Source organism: Macrotis lagotis, chromosome 4 (genome assembly GCF_037893015.1).
Source record: "Macrotis lagotis isolate mMagLag1 chromosome 4, bilby.v1.9.chrom.fasta, whole genome shotgun sequence".
Lineage (NCBI taxonomy): Eukaryota > Metazoa > Chordata > Mammalia > Peramelemorphia > Peramelidae > Macrotis > Macrotis lagotis.
The window spans coordinates 277,581,645-277,603,843 of NC_133661.1; the positions used below are offsets into that span (position 1 = coordinate 277,581,645).

Below are 22,199 nucleotides of genomic sequence, written 5' to 3' on the forward strand. Positions count from 1 at the left end.
GTACCTGAACCAATGTAGTATGGCTTCCAAGAAAAGGAAAGATAATAAATAGTTCAGACTGTAGTTCAAACTGGTTATAGAGCTGCAAAACCCCCTAACTTTACCCTGTAAATGTGTGTAAAGTTTCTGAGGAAATTGGTTTATTTTACAGCATGAATGAACTAGTGATATTTTTCTAATAGGAACTAAATAGAAAAAAACAACAACTCCCTTTACTCAAGATCAGCAACAGCAGAGCAGAGTGCTGAGGACAGAGTACTAGACTTTTAAGGAATCTAGCAGATACTTTCTTCCCAGATTCACAATTTGATATGTCCAATGACCAAAGGATGTTAACTTTATTTTCTTTCCTCTTATGGTAAATTATTTTTGCCTCCATCAGACCTGGGGGCTGCAAACCACATGGAAATCCCGTAGGCTTACCCCACTGGAACCCTGGAGCCTTTCTACAATTTGACCCAATTCCACTGAATCACAGGCTAGCTGAAACAGCACAGAAATGAATTTAGCCCAGTACAACTTGCTCAGTCTTGCTCCCTAGTGGGTAGGAGGTTGCAGAGGTCACAATGCCATTTTTGTGGTCTCAGGATTTGGACATAGTGCTATATATAGCAGATATGGAGTGACACATGCTGATGTCTCAGGACCCCAACCTTTATAAGGATACACGTTGCTGTAGTCTCCAGGGTAGGGCTTAGAGACATCATCAGTGATACATGGCTGACTCCTCTTTTGTGCAGCTACAATGGTATGATTTTTAAAATGCTAAAAGTTCTACCCTTCACCCAAATTTCACTCCTACTAAAATTCCTACCAGTAGAGTTATTCCTCTGGATAATGTGTTGTTGGAACATGTGTTACCTATTAGAACTAATTAAAAATATTAGTTTGTGCCTTTTGAGAAAGAGAGGTAGGAAAGGTCAATTCTGACTGGGGAGAAAGGAGTTGGGAAAGAATGTGATTCTTCCAAGGAAGGCTAATCTTAGGTATGGGTGTAGATGGGTATACTATAGTAAGAAGCTATATGAAATAAGATATAGAATGGAGCATTAGACATACCTTGGGGCAATTAAAAAAGGAGTATAGGGCGTGAGGGTCCCAAGGCATCTTCTGCTTACACTCCAAGTTGTTTTGGTCACCCACCCAAAAGAATTAGCACAGGGATAACCTCATTCCTGTGATTTGGTACCATTACTACACTTAGCACATTCATCAACATCTTCTGTCCTTCACCAAGTACACTAAAAGAATAGGAGGCAGGACTTTGAATCACTAGTAAAACACTGTCATGCCTCTTTTATATCATTACCCCAGCCTTTCAAGGTAACATTGATTGGGCTGTTGATAACTCAAATTTTAGTTCCATCAGACAATCCAAACCTGTTACCCAGGCCTTTAGTCTCAGAACCTCCCACTCCCTACTAGCTACTCTTTTAAATTAGGAAGCATGAAGGTAGCAGTATAGAACAGTGGAAAGATCACTGGTCTAGGAAGCCAGGGGACATTAGTTTCAGCTCTTCCATTCAGCTAATGTGACTTAAGGCAAGTCACTTCATCTGGTTGGGACTCAGTTTTATCATCTCTAGAATAAGGGATACAGACTAGATGATCTTTAATCATCTTCAGTGATTATATATGATGATATACTTTAAATTGAATCTAAATTGAAGCCATGGAGCAGTAAATCCTGGCATTTAGAGGCTCTCAAAGTTTAAAATTCATCTTTGTTTCTTTAGGAAAAAATTGAAAACCCTTTGGAGTTGAAGAAGAAGAGGAATACTGTTTTGGAACTTGAAATCAAAGGAGTAAGGAAGAGTCAGGAATTACTGGTATGAAGAGGGCATGGCTCCTCAGTTGGTTTTCTCAGATACTCATCCCTAGTACAATTGTGAATAGCATGTGATCTTCAGAAAGAGAAGTTTTATGCTTGTAAAAAGTTCCTCCTAGTTTTACATGAAGTTGTTAAATTCAATTGAAAAAATATTTGTCAAATCTACATGTACCTTATTACATTAAAAAAATTGTTAGCTTAACAAGCCACCATAGTTATATAGTTCAATATATAGAAACAATGAGGCTTACATAAAAAAACCATGATCTTGCATGTAAAGCTTGTTTTTTTAACTTTTATCAGTTTATGTTTGTGTGTATAAACATTTGTATAAGTATACTTATGTATATACTGCTATAAAAAAAGTGCTGCTGGAAAAATTCTTGTACACATAGATCCTTTCTCTTTATACTTGAGCTAGATTGTTGAGTGGCATCACTGGGTCAAAGGTTAAGTGCATTTCAATGACTTAACCAGAAGTATATTAGCATGACTTTTCTCTTGTATCCTTTGTCTTCTCTAGACACTTTGCCAAGTTGTTGTGGGTGTAAAGTGATTGTCAGAATTGTTTCAATTTGCATTTCTCTAATCATTAGGGGCTTGCCTAGCACAATGCTTAGATTATACATGTGGATGTGTGTACTTATGGGTAGATAAATCTATCATTAGGTCAATATATTCACTTGGAGTTTATTGTTCTGTGTGATTTAAGATACTGATCTAAAAACTAATTTCTATTTGACTACTTTCTGGGTTTCTAAGCAGATTTTTTTTTTAAATAAGAAGTCATAACCCCAGTAGTTGGTATCCTTGGGTTTTCTGAACACAATAATTTTCAGTTTATCAAAGTTTTGTTTATTTAAATCTGTTCTATCGATCAACTTTTCTATTTCCTTTCTTGCAAAGCAATCAGGAGAGTATTTGTCTCCAGGGTCACACAGCTAGTAAGTGTCAACTATTTAAACCTGATTTTGAATTCTGATCCACCTGACTGCAAGGACAAGGCTTTATCCACTATACCACTTAGCTACTCCAGTTTTTCTGTTTCTTGATCACAATCAAATGTTTAGAATGGTAACTGCTTTATTTGAAATTACATACTATTACGTCCCCTTCATTTTAGATACTATTATGTCCCCTTCATTTTTACCTTTGTTTTTTATTGCTACTCTTCAGTCTTGATGTTTTGTTCTTCTGGATGAATTTTGTTGCTATTTTGTATAGTATATAAAGTAACTCCTTAGTACTCTGATTAGATTTATATTTAATCTATAAATTAATTTAAGTAGTATTATATTTTATAAAATATTTGCATGGTATATTTTAAGAATTAATATTTCTTCAATTATTTCTCTTTATTTCTGCAGAGTGTTTTTAGTCATATACAGCTAAGTCCCAAGTATTATTTTGAATGGACTTTTTCCCCCTATCCCTTATTGCTGGATTTTGTTAGATATACTGAAATTTTAAACAATTTTTATCAATTTATTTTATATTCAAGTTATTGTTTTAATTAATTTTTGGTTGACTCTCTAGGATTCTCTAAATAAATAGTCATGCTAACTGCAAATAGCAATGATTTTGTTTCCTCATTATCAACATTGATGATAATGATTTCTTTTTCTTAATTACTACTCTACTTATCACTTTGAAAACGATATTAAACAATAGTGGTGGCTGTGGATAGCCTTGCTTTACTCTTGATCACTAGTGTTTCTCCATGGCAGATAATTCTAGTTTTTGTTTTTCAATAGATAGTTTACTATATCAAGGAAAGTTCCATTTGTTTCTATGCTTTCTAATGTTTCCAACATAGATTAGCATTGCATTTTATACACCTTTTTCTGTATTATCATGTAGTTTTAAATTTTTTTGTTACCATGGTCATATTATGTTTATAGTTCCCTAATGTTGAACCAAATCTTTTCTATTTTTCCTTTGTTCAAATTTCCATCATTGATATGATACTTATCTCCATTTAGATGTCTTACTAACTTCTCCCTAACTTTTACTCATTTTTTAATTTACTTCTTTTCTGTTGACATACCATCAGGTATTCAGATTAACAACCCCTAAGCCATTCTTGAATTGCCAAGTTTCCTTTTTCTTCTTATGCAATAAATTGTCAAGTGCTATCAATTAATTCTGCATTTAGGACATCTCTCAAAACTCGAGGTCAGGTCCTCATCTTCCTCCCTGCTTCTAATCTCTTATCTTTCCAAATCATCCTCCACTCAGGTGTCAAATTTATATTCCTAAAGTACAGTTCTGACAAAGATTCCCCTGATTCATGGCCTCTAGAGGAAAAACACAAATTCCTTTATATGATATTCGAAGACTTATACATTAGTTTCTTATATACCCTACTTAAAGTCAAACTGACCTACTTGTCATCTCTCTTGTACACAACACATCTCTCCTTTATGGGCTATATCAAATGCTAAGAATCTCCCTCTATACCTCTGTCTCAAAGAATCCCAAGCTGCCTTTAAAGGCTCAGGTGACTTCGTATATATACACATACACCCAAGATATAAGACCCTGGATGGCAGGGACCATTTTGTTTTTATTACTATATTTCTAATGCCCAATGTCTTGCACATAAAAGACAATGAATGCCTACTGAATTAAATAAAGCTTATTTTATGTTTAAGGAACATGGGTACTGTGGATACAAAAACAAAACAAACAACATAGCAGACTCAAGGACTACATAAATATTCTATTGCCATATTCCTTCCTAGAAGAGCCTGTTGGCCAGTAATGTTTATTAAGGCCTTATTTTATGTAGGCAAAGGGAAAGAATGATGAGAAGACTTTCCATGACTAGAATGAGTTTGTAATCTAATGAAGAAAACAGGACTATACCTGAAAAAGACAATTTATTTTTTTAATTTTAAAGATTTGATTTATTTTGAGTTTTACAGTTTTTTCCTCTAATCTTACTTCCCTCCCCCCCCCCACAGAAGGCAATTTGCCAGTCTTTACATTGTTTCCATGGTATACATTGATCCAAACTGAATGTGATGAGAGAGAAATCATATCCTTAAGGAAGAAACACAAAGTATAGGAGAAAGCAAGATCAGACAATAAGATATCAGTTTTTTTCCTAACTTAAAGTTAATAGTCTTTGTTCTTTGTTCAAAGTCCACAATTCTTTTTCTGGATACAGATGGTATTCTCCATTGCAGACAGCCCCAAATTGTCCCCAATTGTTGCACTGATGGAATGAGCAAGTCCATCAAAGTTAATCATCACCCCCATGTTACAATGTTTTTCTGGTTCTGCTCATCTTGCTCAGCATCAGTTTATACAAATCCCTCCAGGCTTCCCTGAATTCCCAGCCCTCCTGGTTTCTAATAGAACAATAGTGTTCCATAACATACATAAACCACAATTCGTTCAGCCATTCCCCAAGTGATGGACTTCCACTAGATTTCCAATTCTTTGCTACCACAAACAGCTGCCTGCTCTTTTTAACCCTGGTGTAAACAGACCCTTCCTGCAGATCTTCCAAGTTGTCTTGGGCTAGAAAATTGTTTCACTCAGTCTTTTTATGGGTTCTGCCACTCTAGAATTTGGTTAGTCATTATATAAAGGTATCTGGAGTTTGGGGGAGAGCTCTTGGAACACCCTACCTTTCCTCCATCATTTTGGCCCTTCCCTCCAAACCCAAGGTTGAAGTCTAATTCAAACATAATGATATTCATCACCTTAAGGAGTTGAGGTTTCAAAGTTCTAAAAAATTCCCTTTATTCCTCTCCACTAAACAATCATAATGTGATAATAGGGAAAATATCACTAGACTAAGATACTGTCATTCTTTTAGTTTACCCAGGTTAGAAAACTTAGTCATTCCTGATCCTTCCTTGTTCCTCATTCCCTTCACCACTGATATAGAATTAAATTGTCAAATCTTAATGATTTTATAAGCAAAATATTTATCTCATCTATTTTCTTCTCTATACCTGCAGAATCACCATCTTAGTTCAGTATCACCTCTTTCTAGCCAAAGAGCTACTATTCTATACATGATACATGCAGCATCTTGATTAATTTTTAAATGTTTTCCTGTATTTTTATTTATTTTATCAATTATTTTCCAATTACATTTTAATCTGCTTCAACTACAATAGAGGGAGTGTTGTGGCTGCATGTGGTGGCAGCATATTTGATAACTCTGCTTTAGACTACTATAAAAATTGGACTTCTAGCTTCTATAATCTCCCCTTTCTAAGATATCCTCCACAAAATTGAACCTCTTCTACCTCAGGTCTTTTTTTTTTTAAGGTTTTTTTTTTTTTGCAAGGCAAATGGGGTTAAGTGGCTTGCCCAAGGCCACACAGCTAGGTAATTAGTAAGTGTCTGAGACCAGATTTGAACCCAGGTACTCCTGACTCCAGGGCCGGTGCTTTATCCACTGCGCCACCTAGCCGCCCCAACCTCAGGTCTTCTTAAAGCATTCCTGGACCCCAAAACATTCAGGGCTTTTTTTTTCTATACGATAAAATACAAAATCTCGACTCAGTTTGGTATTTCAAAGTCTATTGCTTGCCTTATGAGGTTTATGTATGAACAACAGTAACTGTTCAAAACTGATATCAAGTCTTCATGTGCTTCTTGTAACTTCTCAAACATAGTTTCTCATCCTGACCTCAGGGCCAAACAGAACAAGTCTAATTCCTCTTTTTTTTTTTAAATGAGGCAATAATGGGAGTGTGACTTGCCCAAGTAAGTTCCTCTTACACATGAATGACAGTCCTTCAAATTCTTGAATACAACTATCCCCCAATAGTGACTTATGCCACCCCTGAGTATGCTCTTGTCCAAAATAAATACTCCCAGGTCCTTCACTTGGCCTTACATGACAGGGAAGCTGGCCTTTGTCAATGGCCATTACCATGAATGCATTTCTTCCTCATGTCTTGCTTTGTCTTTGCATCTCTAACACCTAGTAGATCAATAAACATAGTGGCAGCGATGTCAGTCATCATGTTAAGTCTGGAGGATGAAAAAAGAGGTAAAAACAGTCCTTTATCTCTATAATATCATGGTCTAATGATTAGATGAATTGGACAGGAATTAAATAACTTGGAAGCTACTGCTCCCAGTTTTGAAATTACTTGTATGATTTGGGGCAAATTAGTTTCCACATTTGACAAATGAGGAAGTTAACCTAAATGCAATCAGATAGACTTAAGTACAAATCTAGGTATGTGAGCCTGTGCACATCACCTTATCTCTACCTCAGTTTTCTCATCTGTAAAGTAGGGATGATAATAGTACCCAAGATATTTGAAAAGTGCTAAATACAATGCTGGCACATAACAAGCACTATACATGTCAGGGATATATACATGCATGTGTATTTATATATATTTAAAATCCTACAGAGTGTCTATTAAATACAAAACATTACGCTAAAACCAGACTACAGAGAGACAGGACCTAGTCCCTGAACTTAAGGAGTTTTTAATAGGATGCATTTTAAATTAAAGTGTTATCCCATATTGGCAGTGGGGATGCTACACTTTTTCCCAATTGTAAGGAAAGATAGAAGTCTGGGAACTTGACGCTTCCTGTAGAGGAGGTCTAGGACTACAGAGTCACAGATGCATAGGGGAGTGGGAGTTGATAGCAAGGAAAGGAGAGGCCACCTGGATGGGCCATAGTATCCAATATTCTTAGGAGCAGGAAGCCTTGTCTGCCTTGTTCAATCTACCTTGTTCAGAAGTGGAAGGAATTAGTTGGTGGCCAGCTTCTGTCTCCAGCAACAAAGAATGTGACATAGTTGAAGAATATAATGGAAAGACACTTTGAAAACAAATATTTAGTCATTTATATTCTTAGAACATTGTATGAAACAATGTAAGCACCTACCAAAGGATTGTTGATTGATTCTCCTGGAAAGAATGTGCCGTTTGCCTGAAGTGCCTGTCTCTGTGTCTAGGACCTGGTAAATTTATCAATGCCCTTCTTCCTCCATACTCCCCTGTTATCATAATTCTCTAAAGTTCATGCTCCTTTTAACTTTCTTATTATTGAAATAAACAGGGAGATTTATGTACACTTTTAGGGAGGATGTTCTCTGCACAAAATTTAAAATTTAGAAGGTAAGGTACTCCAGGATTTAGCTTGGGTAGAAACAAGTTTCTTTTTTGTAGATGTTATTGTTATGAATTCATGAAACTCCTGAAAGTTATTCAACAATCCTCCTTATTGAAATTCATGGCTGCATAAAAGAAGTTGGTTTTCCATATTAGAAAAACTAAATAGATAGAAAATACTTTTTGAACAAACAACAAAATGCAATTGATTCAGTTCACTGAATTGGGACATTAGGACATATACTGGACCCAGAAGTGATGGGAAAGAAGGAATTGAGCTGGATTGCTAAAAACTGCATAGTGCTTTTAATGTGACCCAGAAGTGATGGGAAAGAAGGAATTGAGCTGGATTGCTAAAAACTGCATAGTGCTTTTAATGTGACCCATCTATTCTGTGATACAAAGATTTGTCTCTTAACTAGTTAATTCTTAAGGACTAAACTTTGAAACACAAATGCTCTTTAGAGATTCTATATGGATGTAAATCTTGGAACATCATAATCTCCAAAAAGATTTTATTCTTAAGAGTTTCCCATGCTTTCTGGGCTCACTTCCTTTATAGAATTTTAGGTCATGGGATATTTCTACCTGAAATTTTGACATCAATTAAATACTATGATATTGTCATATTTTCATTTTTGTTTAAAAAATTTTTTTAATATAAATGGTTACTAGGAATGAGTCTGACTCAGGTCAGCCTTCTGTTAAAGTTTAATGTGGGGATGAAATGAATTACTTATTTGACACTAAGGGAGGTTTACTTAGTCATAATATAGAAAAGATATTCAACAAGGATACTCCAGTATTTAGCTTGGGTAGAAACAGCACGTTTTTGTCTCATATGGAAATATATCTGGTCATCAGGGCAAGATTTGATGACTCTTATGGTCATGGGATAGCCACCAAGTCTAAAGGGCCCTGACTCCAATGAGGTAGGTTTTTTTATGCCTTAGGGATCTACAAGAAGTTATCAGAAAGATGACCAGGATGGTATAACTTGAGTCTTAGTCTCCTGGCATAATCCAGTCCTAGGAACAACATTATTGACTTTCAAGGGCCAAACTCGTGTTGGAGATCAGAGTGGCGGGACAATAACAATGATTTAAACATTTTTCTCTCTATTAAGTTAGATTAACATTCTTCATCCATGATTGCTTACAAAACAATGGGCTCCAAAACCTATGTGTTCATCTATCTTATACTGAGAGCTTACTTTCTATTTACTTTTATATGAGGAAAAAACTACTTATTCCACTAAAGCACTGAATGATTTTCTCTTGAGAAACCCATTCATAATTTATCATTTGTTATTTAAAGAGACTTGAATAAACTAGTCTGCTGAAATAGAATAATGGGAATTATATAGCAATATCACTAAGAAAATTTATGATGAGAGAAGAAGGTGGGACTGGTTCTATAAAAAGAAGGAAGAATAAGAAATGGAAAGGCTAAATGCATTCCATGGAATATAAAAACACTAAAACTCAACAACTTGTCTATGAAGGAACACACTTAAAATAAAGCCCCTACAATATTGGCCATTTATTTTTTATCATCTTTACTAATTTGCTGGGATGCAAGTTGTGAGTTAACACACGGTTAAAATAAGATGATTTTTAAAAATTCAATTGACAACTATATGAAATTATGTTCTAAGTCATTAATAATAGAAATGAATAATTAAACAGCTATAAGGTTTCATCTCACAATTCAGTAAAAACAGAAAAAAGTCCATGTTAGAGGGGTTTATTGGAAAGAGACTTATTTGGGTAGCATCTGTTGGTAGAGTTATGAATAGGCTGAACCATCTTTGAAAACAATTTGGAACTCTTTTTTTTTTTTAGGTTTTTTTTGCAAGGCTAATGGGGTTAAGTGGCTTGCCCAAGGCCACACGGCTAGGTAATTATTAAGTGTCTGAGACTGGATTTGAACCCAGGTACTCCTGACTCCAAGGCCGGTGCTTTATCTACTACACCACCTAGCCGCCCCTACAATTTGGAACTCTTTCAGAAATTAACTGAACTTTATGCCCTTTAACTCAGTACCACCTCTCTTTAAGTATACATCCCAAGGAGACTGATGATAAAAAGATTTCATATATAATAAAATATTCAGAATAGCACTCATTCTGCTGAAAAAAAGAAACAAACCAAATTGGTGTCTTTCAATTAGGGAATGGATGAACAAATTGTAGCATATGAATGTAATAGAATATTATCGTATGTAAGAAACAACAAATATGTCATTTCTTATTATTCTTCCTAAAGCACCAGCCTGACCATGTTTCACCCTGCCCCCTCTCAAGTTAAGTTAAACCCAAGTGACTCCCTATCATCTCGATTCAAAGCCCTTTATAACTTACCTCCCTCTTACTCTTCCAATCCTCTTATATCTTATTCACCTCCATGTGCATACTAGCTGATAAAGCCACACTGGCCTCCTTGCTATCCTTCTAAAAGCCTCTATTCCAGGCATTTCCATTGACTTCCCCCCATGCCTAGAATTTCTTTTTCCTCACTATCTCCTGGGTTCCCCTGCTTGCTAAGGTGGGATAAAATTGTTCTTGATCCTTCTTATGCTACTTACTTCCCTCTGAGTTTAGCTCAATGTATTTTATATATAGTTTGCTTGTATGTGGTTGTCTTCATATTATCTGCCTCCTTTGTTAGTTTAGCATGTCTTAAGTGACTTGTGGACAATATAAAGAATTCTAAGAACCTTAGGAAGACTCCTATGAATTGTAGTAAAGTGAAGTAGAGCCAAGAGAGCAATATACACAATGACAACAACATAAAGGAAAGTTACACTAAAAGATATCAGATATATTTTCTATTTAAAAATTCTATTTGTTAAATGAGATGATTCTCTGGAAAGGGGAGGGACAGAAACACTGGGGATTAATCATGTTGACCTAAGAAAGGAGAAGACATATATAAAAACTTATTTAAAAAAAATAAATGAAAGATAACCAGAAACCAGATTGCTACAATGACAAATCTAAACTCCAGAGGGTTGATGATGAAACAGCTTTCTTGGATAGACAGGAGTTGAACTGCAAGTAAAGAATGAGGCAAATGGAGTCAGACATGTTCGATGTGTCAGTTTGACTTGCTTAATTATGCTTTTTTTGTAAATAACATTTTATTTTTTCCAATTATATGTAGACAATTTTCAACATTCATTTTTTAAGTAAGATTATGAGTTCCAAATTTGTCTCCCTTCGTTATTCCCCTTCCACCTTCCCAAGAAGGCAAACAATCTGATATAGATCGATGCACAATCATTTAACTATGCTTTTTTTTTTTGGTAAGACAATAAGGTTAAGTGACTTGCCCAAAGTCACACAGCTAACAAGTATTAAGTGTCTGGGGCCAGATTTGAATTCAAGTACTCCTGAATCCAGGGCCCTTGCTCTATCTACTGCGCCACCTAGCTGCCCCCTAACTATGCTTCCTAATAAATGGAAAGTTCCAGTGGAAGAGTGGTATTGAGAAATTGATAGCAATATAGAAAGAAAAGTATTCATGGAACAAATCTTCATGGAACAGATCTTCAATTATTGAGTGAAAATACTCTTTAGAGAATCAAGAACATGAATAAGTATAGCACAACATGAGAAGGTCCAGGAGCAACAATTAGGTGGCACAATAGATAAAGTGCCAAGCCTGGAGTCAAAAAGACTTTTTTCCTGGGGTGGCTAGGTGGCACAGTAGATAGAGCACTGGCCTTGGAGTCAGGAGTACCTGAGTTCAAATCCGGCCTCAGACACCTAATAATTACCTAGCCATGTGGCCTTGGGCAAGCCACTTAACCCCATTGGCTTGAAAAATCTAAAAATAAAAAAAAAGACCTTTTTCCTGAGTTCACTTAGTACTTATGTTTCTCTAGGCAAGTCACTTAACCCTGTTTGCCTCAGTTTCCTGTAAAATATACTAAAATGAACTAAAGAAGGCAAGGCAAACCACTCTTGTATCTTTGCCAAGAGAACCTCAAATTGGGTCACAAAGAGTTGAACATGACTGAAGTGAATGAACAATAGAAATGCCACCACCTGTCCTAAGACCTGGGGGATACCAAAAAATACAACCCCCCCAAAAAAAACAGGGTCTGCTCTCAAGGAACTCAGAGTTTGTGGCTAAACTTCTTGAAAACTCCATCTATCATAGATGTTGTCATTCCCTTTTCTCTTACTCTCTTATTAACTCTTTGCAGTATGGCTTCTGAATTCTCCTCACTCAAGTGAAATTATTCTCTCAAAAGTTAATAATGATCTCCTGGTTGCCAAGTCTAATGACATTTTTCTTAATCCTCATTCTTCTTAAACCAGATGTGGTTCCCCCCAGAAGACATGGTGCTGAAGGTAAAAAAAAAAACTCTTGATTGTAAAAGGGGTCTGGAAACCATGACACATGAGGAAATCATTTTCAAGGAACTGTTGATGTTCAAGAGAAAAGACTAAGGAAGAGTAAGGGACATGAAAGCAGACTTTCAAATATTTAAGAAGATATCACATAGAATGGATACTATGAACTAGGCACTTGAGGATACAAAGAATGCCTGTTGCTCCAGACAGAAAAACTAGGACCAATTTGTGGAGTTAGAAGATGGCAAGAATTCAGCTCAAACCAGTGAAGAACTTTTTTGAAAATTAGAATTAGCCAAGACAGTACAAGAGGAAAACTTCATAAATCTGTGAATTTCTTGAAAATTTTCAACAAAATGTATTTGAAGTATTCTTGAGAAGATTCCAGAATGGGATAGAATTTTGGATTAGATGATCTATTGAGTCCTTTCCAATTCTAAAGCTTTATGATTATTGAAATCACATTACTCATTTCCATGAAGCTTATCATTTAAGATGGATACACTGACACAGAAAAAAACAGAATGGATCCCAAAAACTGGCTCCCAAATTCTCTAACACGATGACCCACATCTTTTTTTAAAAATTTCATGAGATCTCCCAACTTCCTCAACATCAAAAGAAAAACTTTTCATATTCCTTTCATAATCTTTCCTTTCTTGGCTTTAATGATACTTCTCTTTTCTAATTCATCTACTAACTGATTGTTCCTTTACAGTCTCCTTTTCTAGATTATCACTATCTGCTCACACAAATTGTCCTGGGATCCCTTTTCTTCAAATTCTCCTTTACTCTTCTCCCCTCTCTTCCCTTTTCTTCACTATACCCTTGACTAATTGGACTTGATCAAGTCTCTTCCCCACTCCAATCCTTCCTTCACACTGCTGGCAATGGGTTTTTCCTTAAGCACTGTGTGCTAGTCTGACCATAATGTTTCTTTACTGAGTTTCAGCAACCCCCTGTTGCCTCTTAAGGTAAAATATAAACTCCTATCTTTAGAGGACTAGAATTCCAGCTTCATTATTGTCTATAGTCAGTCAAACTGATCTTGTCTCTATTCCTCATACATCTTCATCTTCCATCTTCAGTTTGGAATCAGCTCCCTCTTGATCTCTGATTCATAAAATTCCCCTCTTCCTTTCAAGACACACCTCAAGCACCATCCTTCCTGATCTTCTCAATTTTCAGTGCCCTTATTCCTAAATTATGTTGTATTTATTTTGCATTCAATTTAAAAATTATTTCAAAAATATTTGTTGTCTCCATAGAATGGAGGAAGAGTTCTTTTGAGAATAGGGATTTCATTTATTATATTTTTGTCCTTAACACTTGGCACATACTGGCATATAAATTGATTGATTGATTGATGGACCCATGTCCAAAGGATCCAATTATCACCTCAATGCAAATAATAATGATAAAATTTATATGCTTTTAAGGTTTGCAAAGCATTTTACATATTTTATCTCATGAAAAGCTTGAGATTTAAAGGGGTTAAGTCAAGGTCACAAAAATACTAAACATCTACAGTGGGATTTGAATTTAGGTCTTTTGATCTTGTAGCTTGACCTGCCTGCTGGATATCTCTACCTGGATGTTGCATAAACTTAATCGTAACAGTTTCCCAAAAAAACCCATTTCTATTCTCTACCACAAAAAAAACCCACTAACAAAAAGTAGTTATTAGGCTAAACTTCCCTGTTTTTACTGAGGGTGTTATCATAGAAGAACTAGGACCCAGAGTTAATTCTTGATTCTTCATCCTCCCTCAATGTCTTGTCAGTTCTGCATCTCTCCTGAACATCCTACTCTCTCTAATAATACAGCCACCACTTTGCTTCAGACTTAGTTTATCAAATCTACCATGACTGCAATAGTTTCCAATTGTTCTCCATCCTTCTAGTCTGTTTTCAAGCCTTTCCTGGACACACAGCTGACAAAACAGTATTTGTAAAGCACAGGTGTTGTAACCATGATATTTGCTTGCTCCAAAAGTCTTCAGGGGAAAATCTATTACCCTTAGGATAAAATGCAAACTCCTTAGCTTAGCATTCAAAACCTTTCAATCTGACTTCAATCTTCCTTCCAGGCTTCCTTCACATCACTCCCCATCATGAACTCCCCTTTCCAGCTAAACTGGTCTACATGTTTTTCCCAACTCAGCATTCCTTTTCCTACCTTTACAATCCATCCTTCATAGTGGGAACACACTGTTTCTCACTAACTCCTCTGTGAAACCTCTCCCAATAATTCAAGTTGTTAGTGGCTATATTAACTCATGAATAGTGTGAATTAGTTGCATGCCTGAATCATCTATATAGAGAAAGCAAATTCTCACATTAAACAAGGGAATGTAGTTCACCGGTTGACCACCAGGTGGCAATACGCTCAAGCCACCAACCTGGTGGTTTCATCTAAACTTTTCCAGTGCACCAGTAGGTTTTACATGAAGGCTCTACAGTATCCTTACCATTTACCAAGAGTGTGCTTAAGCCTATGAACTCTTGGACTACCTACCCATTTTCTTTTTCTTTTTTTTTGTTTTTAGGGTTTTTTTTCCCCCCGCAAGGCAATGGGGTTAAGTGGCTTGCCCAAGGCCACACAGCTGGGTAATTATTAAGTGTCTGAGGTCAGATTTGAACTCAGGGACTCCTGACTCCAGGGCCAGTGCTCTATCCACTATACCACCTAGCCACCCCACCTACCCATTTTCAACACCCAGATTTCCCAGCACTTATGTTGGACAAAGGTCACTGGTCTCAATCCAATTTTGATATAAAGCTGATATCAAAATCATGGAAATCTCAATATGATTCCAGTTCCTTTAACCAACTTCACTCCTGAGATTCACAAATTTTGTTGTTGTTGGGGGTTTTTTGCAAGATATTTGGGGTTAGATGGATTTGTACAACATCAGATATCTGAGTCTGGATTTGAACTCAGATCTTCTGACTACAGGGCCAGGACTCTATTCACTGCACCATCTAGCTATCCCTGAAATTCATTTATTTCATAAGATTTTTCAGTATTGATATGTTTTATAAAAATGAAGAAAAACTATTTTAAAATTAGTTATTAAGCCCAATCATTTCCCCCAAATCTCATTCTAGCCGGTAGATTTAGGGAAAGATTTAGGGAAAAGATTTCTTGTTTGGAATCCCATACTTAAACATTACTTAAACAAATGCTGAAAATAAGGATTTTGAACTATCTCAGCATGATTGTGCCAGTTTCTGGGCTTTGCTGGTCCAGTCCTTCTACATATCAGCCTTGGCTCACCTAGTGCCCTATCTTGCCATCATAACACTTTGGTCCTGTGTCTTGCCCAGAATCTTTTCCTCAGTCACTACAGCTCTGGAAATCTATTACAGGTCTACCTTTGCCAAACTCAAATTAAGTGGAAGCAATAGCAACTTCAGCATCAAGTGGCCAGGGGCAGCCACAGCTGCAGCCAGCTCCCATTTTGCCCTTTCTGTTCCCACTTTCAGTCATAGGGTTGAATGGAGTGGTAGATCAACAATGCTTTCCAAAGTAGAAATCATTCCCCCACCCAGAAGGCAAGGAGGAAACGTCAAATTGCAGGTGAAATCTTAGCTCATCTCCCAGGCCCCTCATATGACTTCCACCCTGTCCTGAGCATGAGTCCTCCTTCCACTGGTCTTCTGATTCACTTTCCCCTGTTACAGATCTCTCTGAATCCCACAGGGATGAAACCTACTCAGACTCCACCTCCTACTTCTTTGTGTAAACATCATAGTCCTCCTCTAGAAGGTAGAATAAGAAAAGGACAGACTGGTTTTTTGTTGGGGTTTTTGTTTTTTTGGTCTTTGTATCATCAGTGTCTCACATTTTTTTCATATAACAGGTACTTTATAAATGTTTAATTGAATTCAGTATTTCTTAAAAATGAAAGAACTAAAATTAATTTTGCTTTCATAAATAACTAGAAACATTCTAGGAATGTTATAAAACTAGGGTTAAGCATCATAGCTATTAAATGCAGATCACCTAATGTGGTTTGAAGTTCTACATATTTTTAAAAGAATCAAATGTTGTGCTCTCAGAAATTCCTATCTTATGTAATATTATAGAATTAAGGAAAGACTTACATAATGTGATATTATTTATGTGTGATGAAGAAAAAAAGGGTTCATTCATGTTGGATGGAGATTTTTTTAAAAAGCTTTCCCTTTCTCATTTATCTTTGTATATTTCAGAGACAAACAGAAACTGAGAGGCAGATGATAATATCTGAATTTGAAAAATTCCACCAATTCCTAACACAGAAAGAACAAGATTTCCTGGCCCAACTGAAGGAGATAGACAAGGCTATTTTAAAGGCACAAGATGAGAATATTAATAAGCTCTTGGAAGAGAGGGCTCTGCTCAGCAACCTTTTAAGAGAAATGGAAAAGAAGCATCAAAAGCCTGAAAATCAATTCTTAGAGGTTAGAACAGTCAATAGGGGAGGAAAACTAGGGATAAAAGGAAGGGTATATTCAATACCATCAACCAACACTAGGCAACTCAAAGACAGGTAACTAAATGTCCCTGTAGAGAAGACACAGAAACTTCAGCAGAGCACTTCCATTTCCAAAAGTGGGAATGTGTTGTCCAAACAGAAAAGGTATTTCTGTGACTCAGTTTGAAGACATGATTGATTAGCTTTGACAAAGCACTCACAAAATCATGCTACCTTAAAGAGATAGCTAGTCTAGTACAAGGGGTTTTAAAGCTGGTAGTTTGATTTGAAATCACAGTCTAATTCTGCCCACCCACTACTTGTTCGGTTACTTTGGATTTCTCCTTTCTGGATTCTATTAATTTGTTGGTATTAATGAGCCAATTTCTGACTACAGAGATGATGCAAAGACAGGCAAGAAACAGGTCTGAAATTTACCTAAATGGCTAGTAATAACTTTAAAGAACATATACCATATTTGTAATAGAATCATTTCCCAATGTGTATATTCCCCCAACACACAGACACATACTTAATAAATACCCACTTGTTGGGGGGGGGAGTTTGTGGGGTTTTTTTGTTTGTTTTTGCAAGGCAATGGGGTTAACTGACTTGCCCAAGGTCACATAGCTAGCTAATAAGTGTCTAAGCTTGGTTTTGAACTCAGATCCTCCTGACTTCAGGGCCAGTGTTCTATCCACTGCACCATTAGCTGTCCCTACTCACTTGTAACAATGGAAAAATTGAGCAAAATCCAAGTAGCAAAGCAACTGTAGCTGCCAATATATACATTATTACATTACCATTATGACAGTTAAATATCTTAATAAATCATTAAAGGGAAGAATTTACTGAGCAACATGACTTTGTTAGATGGTTAAGTCAATTACATTTACTAAGCAATCTTGCCAAATAATGAACTTAAACATATATGTGAAAACACCAGGAAAGTAGGAAAGAATGCATCTCTATTTCTGTTCCCAGAAAAAGTACCCATGATAAGCTCATTTTTAAGTTGTAAAACAAATGTGCTACATAAATACTATTCAAAAGATTATGGTATACTTTGAAAAAATGAAGAAATTCAGGGCATGTAGATCAGGACCTGAGTCTTCTTTGTTTTTCTTACAGGATATCAGGACCATCTTGCGCAGCAGGTATGTAGCTGGGTTGACAGTACTCTCAGGAATTGTTGCCAGCCTTGTCCCCTGAAAAAGATTTGGGGAACCTATTTGATGAGGATGTAGTGGTCACATTCTGAGACATATGTAGATGCTAAATGAGTAAAATAATGAACAAAGAAACCCATTTACTTAGCCTTGTAGTTGCTTGTTCATTTGTCTGGAACCTAAAGAAGTTGGAAGGAAACATGAAGAAAAATAGTAGAAAGAACAAGCTTGGTGGGGAGTCAGTGGATCTGGGTTTGAGTCCTAACCTGTTACTAAACTGTGGAAACTTGATCAAGTTAACTTTCTCTGGGTCTCGGTGTCCTCTGTAAAATGAGAAGTTTGGACTGGATGACTCCTAAGCTTCCTTTTTGAGTTTAAATTTATGATCCTATTAAAAGCATTTTAACTTTGGTCATTAAAGGAGGGAGCAGGTAAGATGTTGATACACTAGGAATTTTTAGTTTGATTATTAACAACCAACCCAAAGTATTGCTAACAATATCTTATCGCCTGACGACTTATAGGGCAAGAATAAAAGTTTCAGCTGAGTTTTGTGACCTGGTGGCTTCATGATACTGAATTCTGATAGGTAGTCTCCCGGATAGATTTCAGAACCTCCATGAAGGGGAAGAATATTAAAGAAATTAGTAGGAAAGTGTTGAGTAACTCAACTCCCTGCTCCTGAATCTGGCAAATGGAATTTCTGGGATGCTGTTCCTCTTGACCTGTTCAATTCAATGAATCAACCTACAAGTATTAAGGATCCACCACTCTGTGTTAGAGGCTAGGGAAACAAAAGTAGTAACACATATATCACTTTCACATGAGAAATGCAAAAATCTCACTTGAGTTCAGAATTTCATGTCTGTCTTTAGGCATGATAATACCAAGCCCCTTATGCCAACTTACAAGTTCCTTGACCTGGACAAGAGAATCAAGAATTTCTCCCGGAAACATCTGAATCTCAGTAATTGCTTACAACAGCTCAAAGGTAATGGACTATAAATGTTTTCATATGAAATGTTTTTATTGATCCATGAACATCTAGATCAGCAGTTCTCAAAATGTGGCCCATGAATTTCTTGAGGTCCTTGAGACACTTTCAGGGGGTCTAAAAGGTTAAAACTACTAATACTAAGATATTATTTATTAAATATTACTCCCTTTCCTAACTATATATTGATATCAGATATTCTTCATATGTTTTAACCAGAACATTGTATCACAACCAAATGAATGTAGAAGCAGATATCAGAATCTAACTGTCATCTAATAAGCAGATATTAAAGGAAGTTGTGAATATATATATATATATATATATATATATATATAAACCAATGCCATTCTTTACTATTTCTTTTTTGTTTTAGAAAACATAGCATTTTTATATAAATTATGTTTATATTAACATGAAATGAATTTGTCATTATAAATAACTAATATTTTAAAATGTATCTATTTTAATTTCTAATACAATAAATAAATATTTATATATGTCTCACATATATATTTCATATATATTCACACACATGCTTATGAATATATTCCACATAAACAAAAGCTCTTTAGAGTCCTCAATAATTTTTAAATGTGTAAAGAAGTCTTGAGACCAAAAATTTTGACAACTAATGACCTAGATGATGAAGTTTCTGCTGTAATACATAATGAATAGCAATAGTTTATATTTGCATAGTATCTGTCTACTTAGTGCCTCAAAACATTTTACTTTTTCCCCCCCCTAGAAATACTACCATCTCCCCTGTTGGAAATAAAAGGTAAATTGCTCAAAATAAAAAGTCTGGTAAGGCTATCTATATGGAATATCACCTTATGAATATCACATTTTTTTCAATCATTATTTGTTTTTCTCTCCCATCTCCATGTGCATACTAAAAAATAATAAGATAAACCCACTGAAACAAATATGCAAATATGCATAATGGAGCATATTCTCATATTGACCATGTATAAAACTATGTGTCTCATTCTGTATATTTGTATCTTTTTTACCTCCCTCTTAAACCTGAGATGAGAAGCATCTTTCTACTTTAGTTCTCTGATACAGTTGGTCATGACAGCCTGTTATTTTTTTTTAAGAAAAGCAAAGAAGCATACTCCTTCCCATAACCTGAACATTTAAGGGGTAGAGAGAATAACAGAAACTAACAGCAATTAGGCTATTTTATATATTCAAAGGAAATAGGACTGGATCACAGAACTCAGGTTATTCTTGTGCAAATTCTGTATTTGCTTGGCTGGGCTCACTTTCAAACAAATTTAGTTTTCATGAAACATAGATGGATAAACAAAACAATATAGTTTACAATAGAAGAAGGACAATTGAAGGTATTGAAATCTGAAACCAAGGAAAGTGAGAGCAGCTAAATAGGTAATGAGGCTATATAGCCTTATTGACTGTAAAAAATGTGTTCTTTCGTTGAAGAACCCCACTTTCTACAAGCAAAGCTCAGCTTTCTTAATTTCAGAGAAGCCTCAGGACTCTGAAATTGGTATTATTGCCTTTTGAACAACAGAGTTGATCATTCATGGTCAATAGAATCTGAACCAGATTCCAGTGATCTTCAGGTCTCTTCTTCTGTGGAAAATACTGAGAACCATAATGTAGTTAGAAATATCTTTGGATTTAGAATGAAAGGCACCTTCCTCTAAAGAAAATGGGGTGGAGGGAGGAAGAATCACAGTTGTCTTCTGGCAGAGTCCTTTCCCACGTCCTCCACTCCCACTCATTCATACCCTTGTAACCAAGCTATGGATTTCCACTGTGATCATTCTCTCCACAAACAAGTCTCTGGTTTTTCCCCCCAGATTCTATGTCTTTGGATCCAGAAACTGCCAATGCTTTTCTTATGGTGACGGAGGATCATCAGCATGTGAAAAATTTAGGGACCAAACAGGCTGTGTCCAGAAACCCAAAGAGATTTTCCTATTTTTCCTGTGTGCTGGGATCTCCGGGTTTCAACTCTGGCCGGCACTGCTGGGATACAGAGGTGATTAACGGAGGTTACTGGGGACTAGGAGTTATCAAAGAATCAGTGAACAGGAAGCAATGGTTTAAGTTAAGACCCGAGGAAGGAATTTGGGCTATCGGACTTTATGAAAGTCAGTACCAGGCCCTGACATCACCCTGCACTAGCATCACATTGAAAGAAAAACCCAAGAAGATCAGAGTTGTATTGGAATATGAAGAGGGCTTGGTGTCATTCTACAATCCTGAAACTAAGAGTCCCATCTTCACTTTCTCTGCTGTTTTCACTGAGAAACTCTTCCCCTTTTTCTGGCTGCCCTCAAAAGGGTCTTCTATAACATTGTGTCCCAGTAGGGAGAGCTGCTTCCCCTGATCATCTCCTCCTCTCTAAGAGATTTACAACATGGACAAATACCTAGGGGCTATTGCCATTGAGGTGTTCATGACTGCATGACCAAATTCAGATTTCTATTCCTTGTTGGGGGCTTTAAGTGTCATGTCAATGAATCTCTCCAACCATAAGTTCTAAGAGCTTTTTCTGTTTTTAATGTGTTTGTAGTCAAATAATAGTTTCTGAACTCTATTCTTTTCTACTACTTTTACCTTCATCCATCCAATTTCATTTATAATTCACTTTCATCAAACAAAATCCACCTCCCCAAATGTCCCCAGCTGTGAAAAAATTCCAAACAAGTGAAAATCTCTGAACCTACAGTTAGCTGGCTGGCTGCAGCTTTGACTCATCGTCCTGATAATGGGAACAGAGGACAGAACCACAAGGCCCACAGGTGTCCAGGGTCCAAAATATGCCCTGGAAGTGGCAAGAACCAGACTGAAATGGGAATTGGATTGAATTTGGGAAATATTTAAATGTAGATGGAAAATAAAATACAAGATAAAGATACACTCATTTCTTTTTTATCTTGACAATAATGATCTAGAGTATCTCATTAAAAAAAAAAATTCCTCTTTTCTTCCCAGGAGACCATGTTCTGTATTCATTAACTCTAATAATTATGAGGCAAGATAGATGTTGCAAGGGATAGAGCTCAGGACCTGGAGTCATGAAGACCAGAGTTAAAATTCATCCTCAGGCACTTGTCCATGTCCTTGTCTGTAAAATGAATTGGAGAAAAAAGTGGCAAACCACTCCAGTATCTTTGCCAAGAAAACCCCAAATGAGGTCACAAAAAGTCAGACATGACTGAAACAACTCAACAAAAACAATTAATTCTATTGAGCAAAAATGGCCCAACACTCTTGAGGCCAAACTCACCAAGA

At 36.2% G+C, this 22,199-nt stretch overlaps 1 protein-coding gene across 2 annotated transcripts; it reads left to right on the plus strand.

The window, feature by feature from the left end:
* The first annotated feature begins 675 nt into the window (after positions 1-675).
* Positions 676-21,808, plus strand: LOC141520430 (tripartite motif-containing protein 10-like). 2 transcript variants are annotated; one of them, XM_074232084.1, is made up of 7 exons: positions 676-748; positions 1,737-1,829; positions 16,519-16,749; positions 17,895-17,920; positions 18,808-18,923; positions 19,675-19,707; positions 20,759-21,808. In XM_074232084.1, exons 1-7 carry the CDS (start codon positions 746-748, stop codon positions 21,289-21,291), a joined length of 1,035 nt encoding a protein of 344 aa, XP_074088185.1. In that variant the 5' UTR covers positions 676-745; the 3' UTR covers positions 21,292-21,808. The 2 variants fall into 2 exon arrangements, with proteins under 2 accessions (XP_074088185.1, XP_074088186.1); XM_074232085.1 differs by lacking the exon at positions 19,675-19,707.
* The last annotated feature ends 391 nt before the right edge of the window (positions 21,809-22,199 follow it).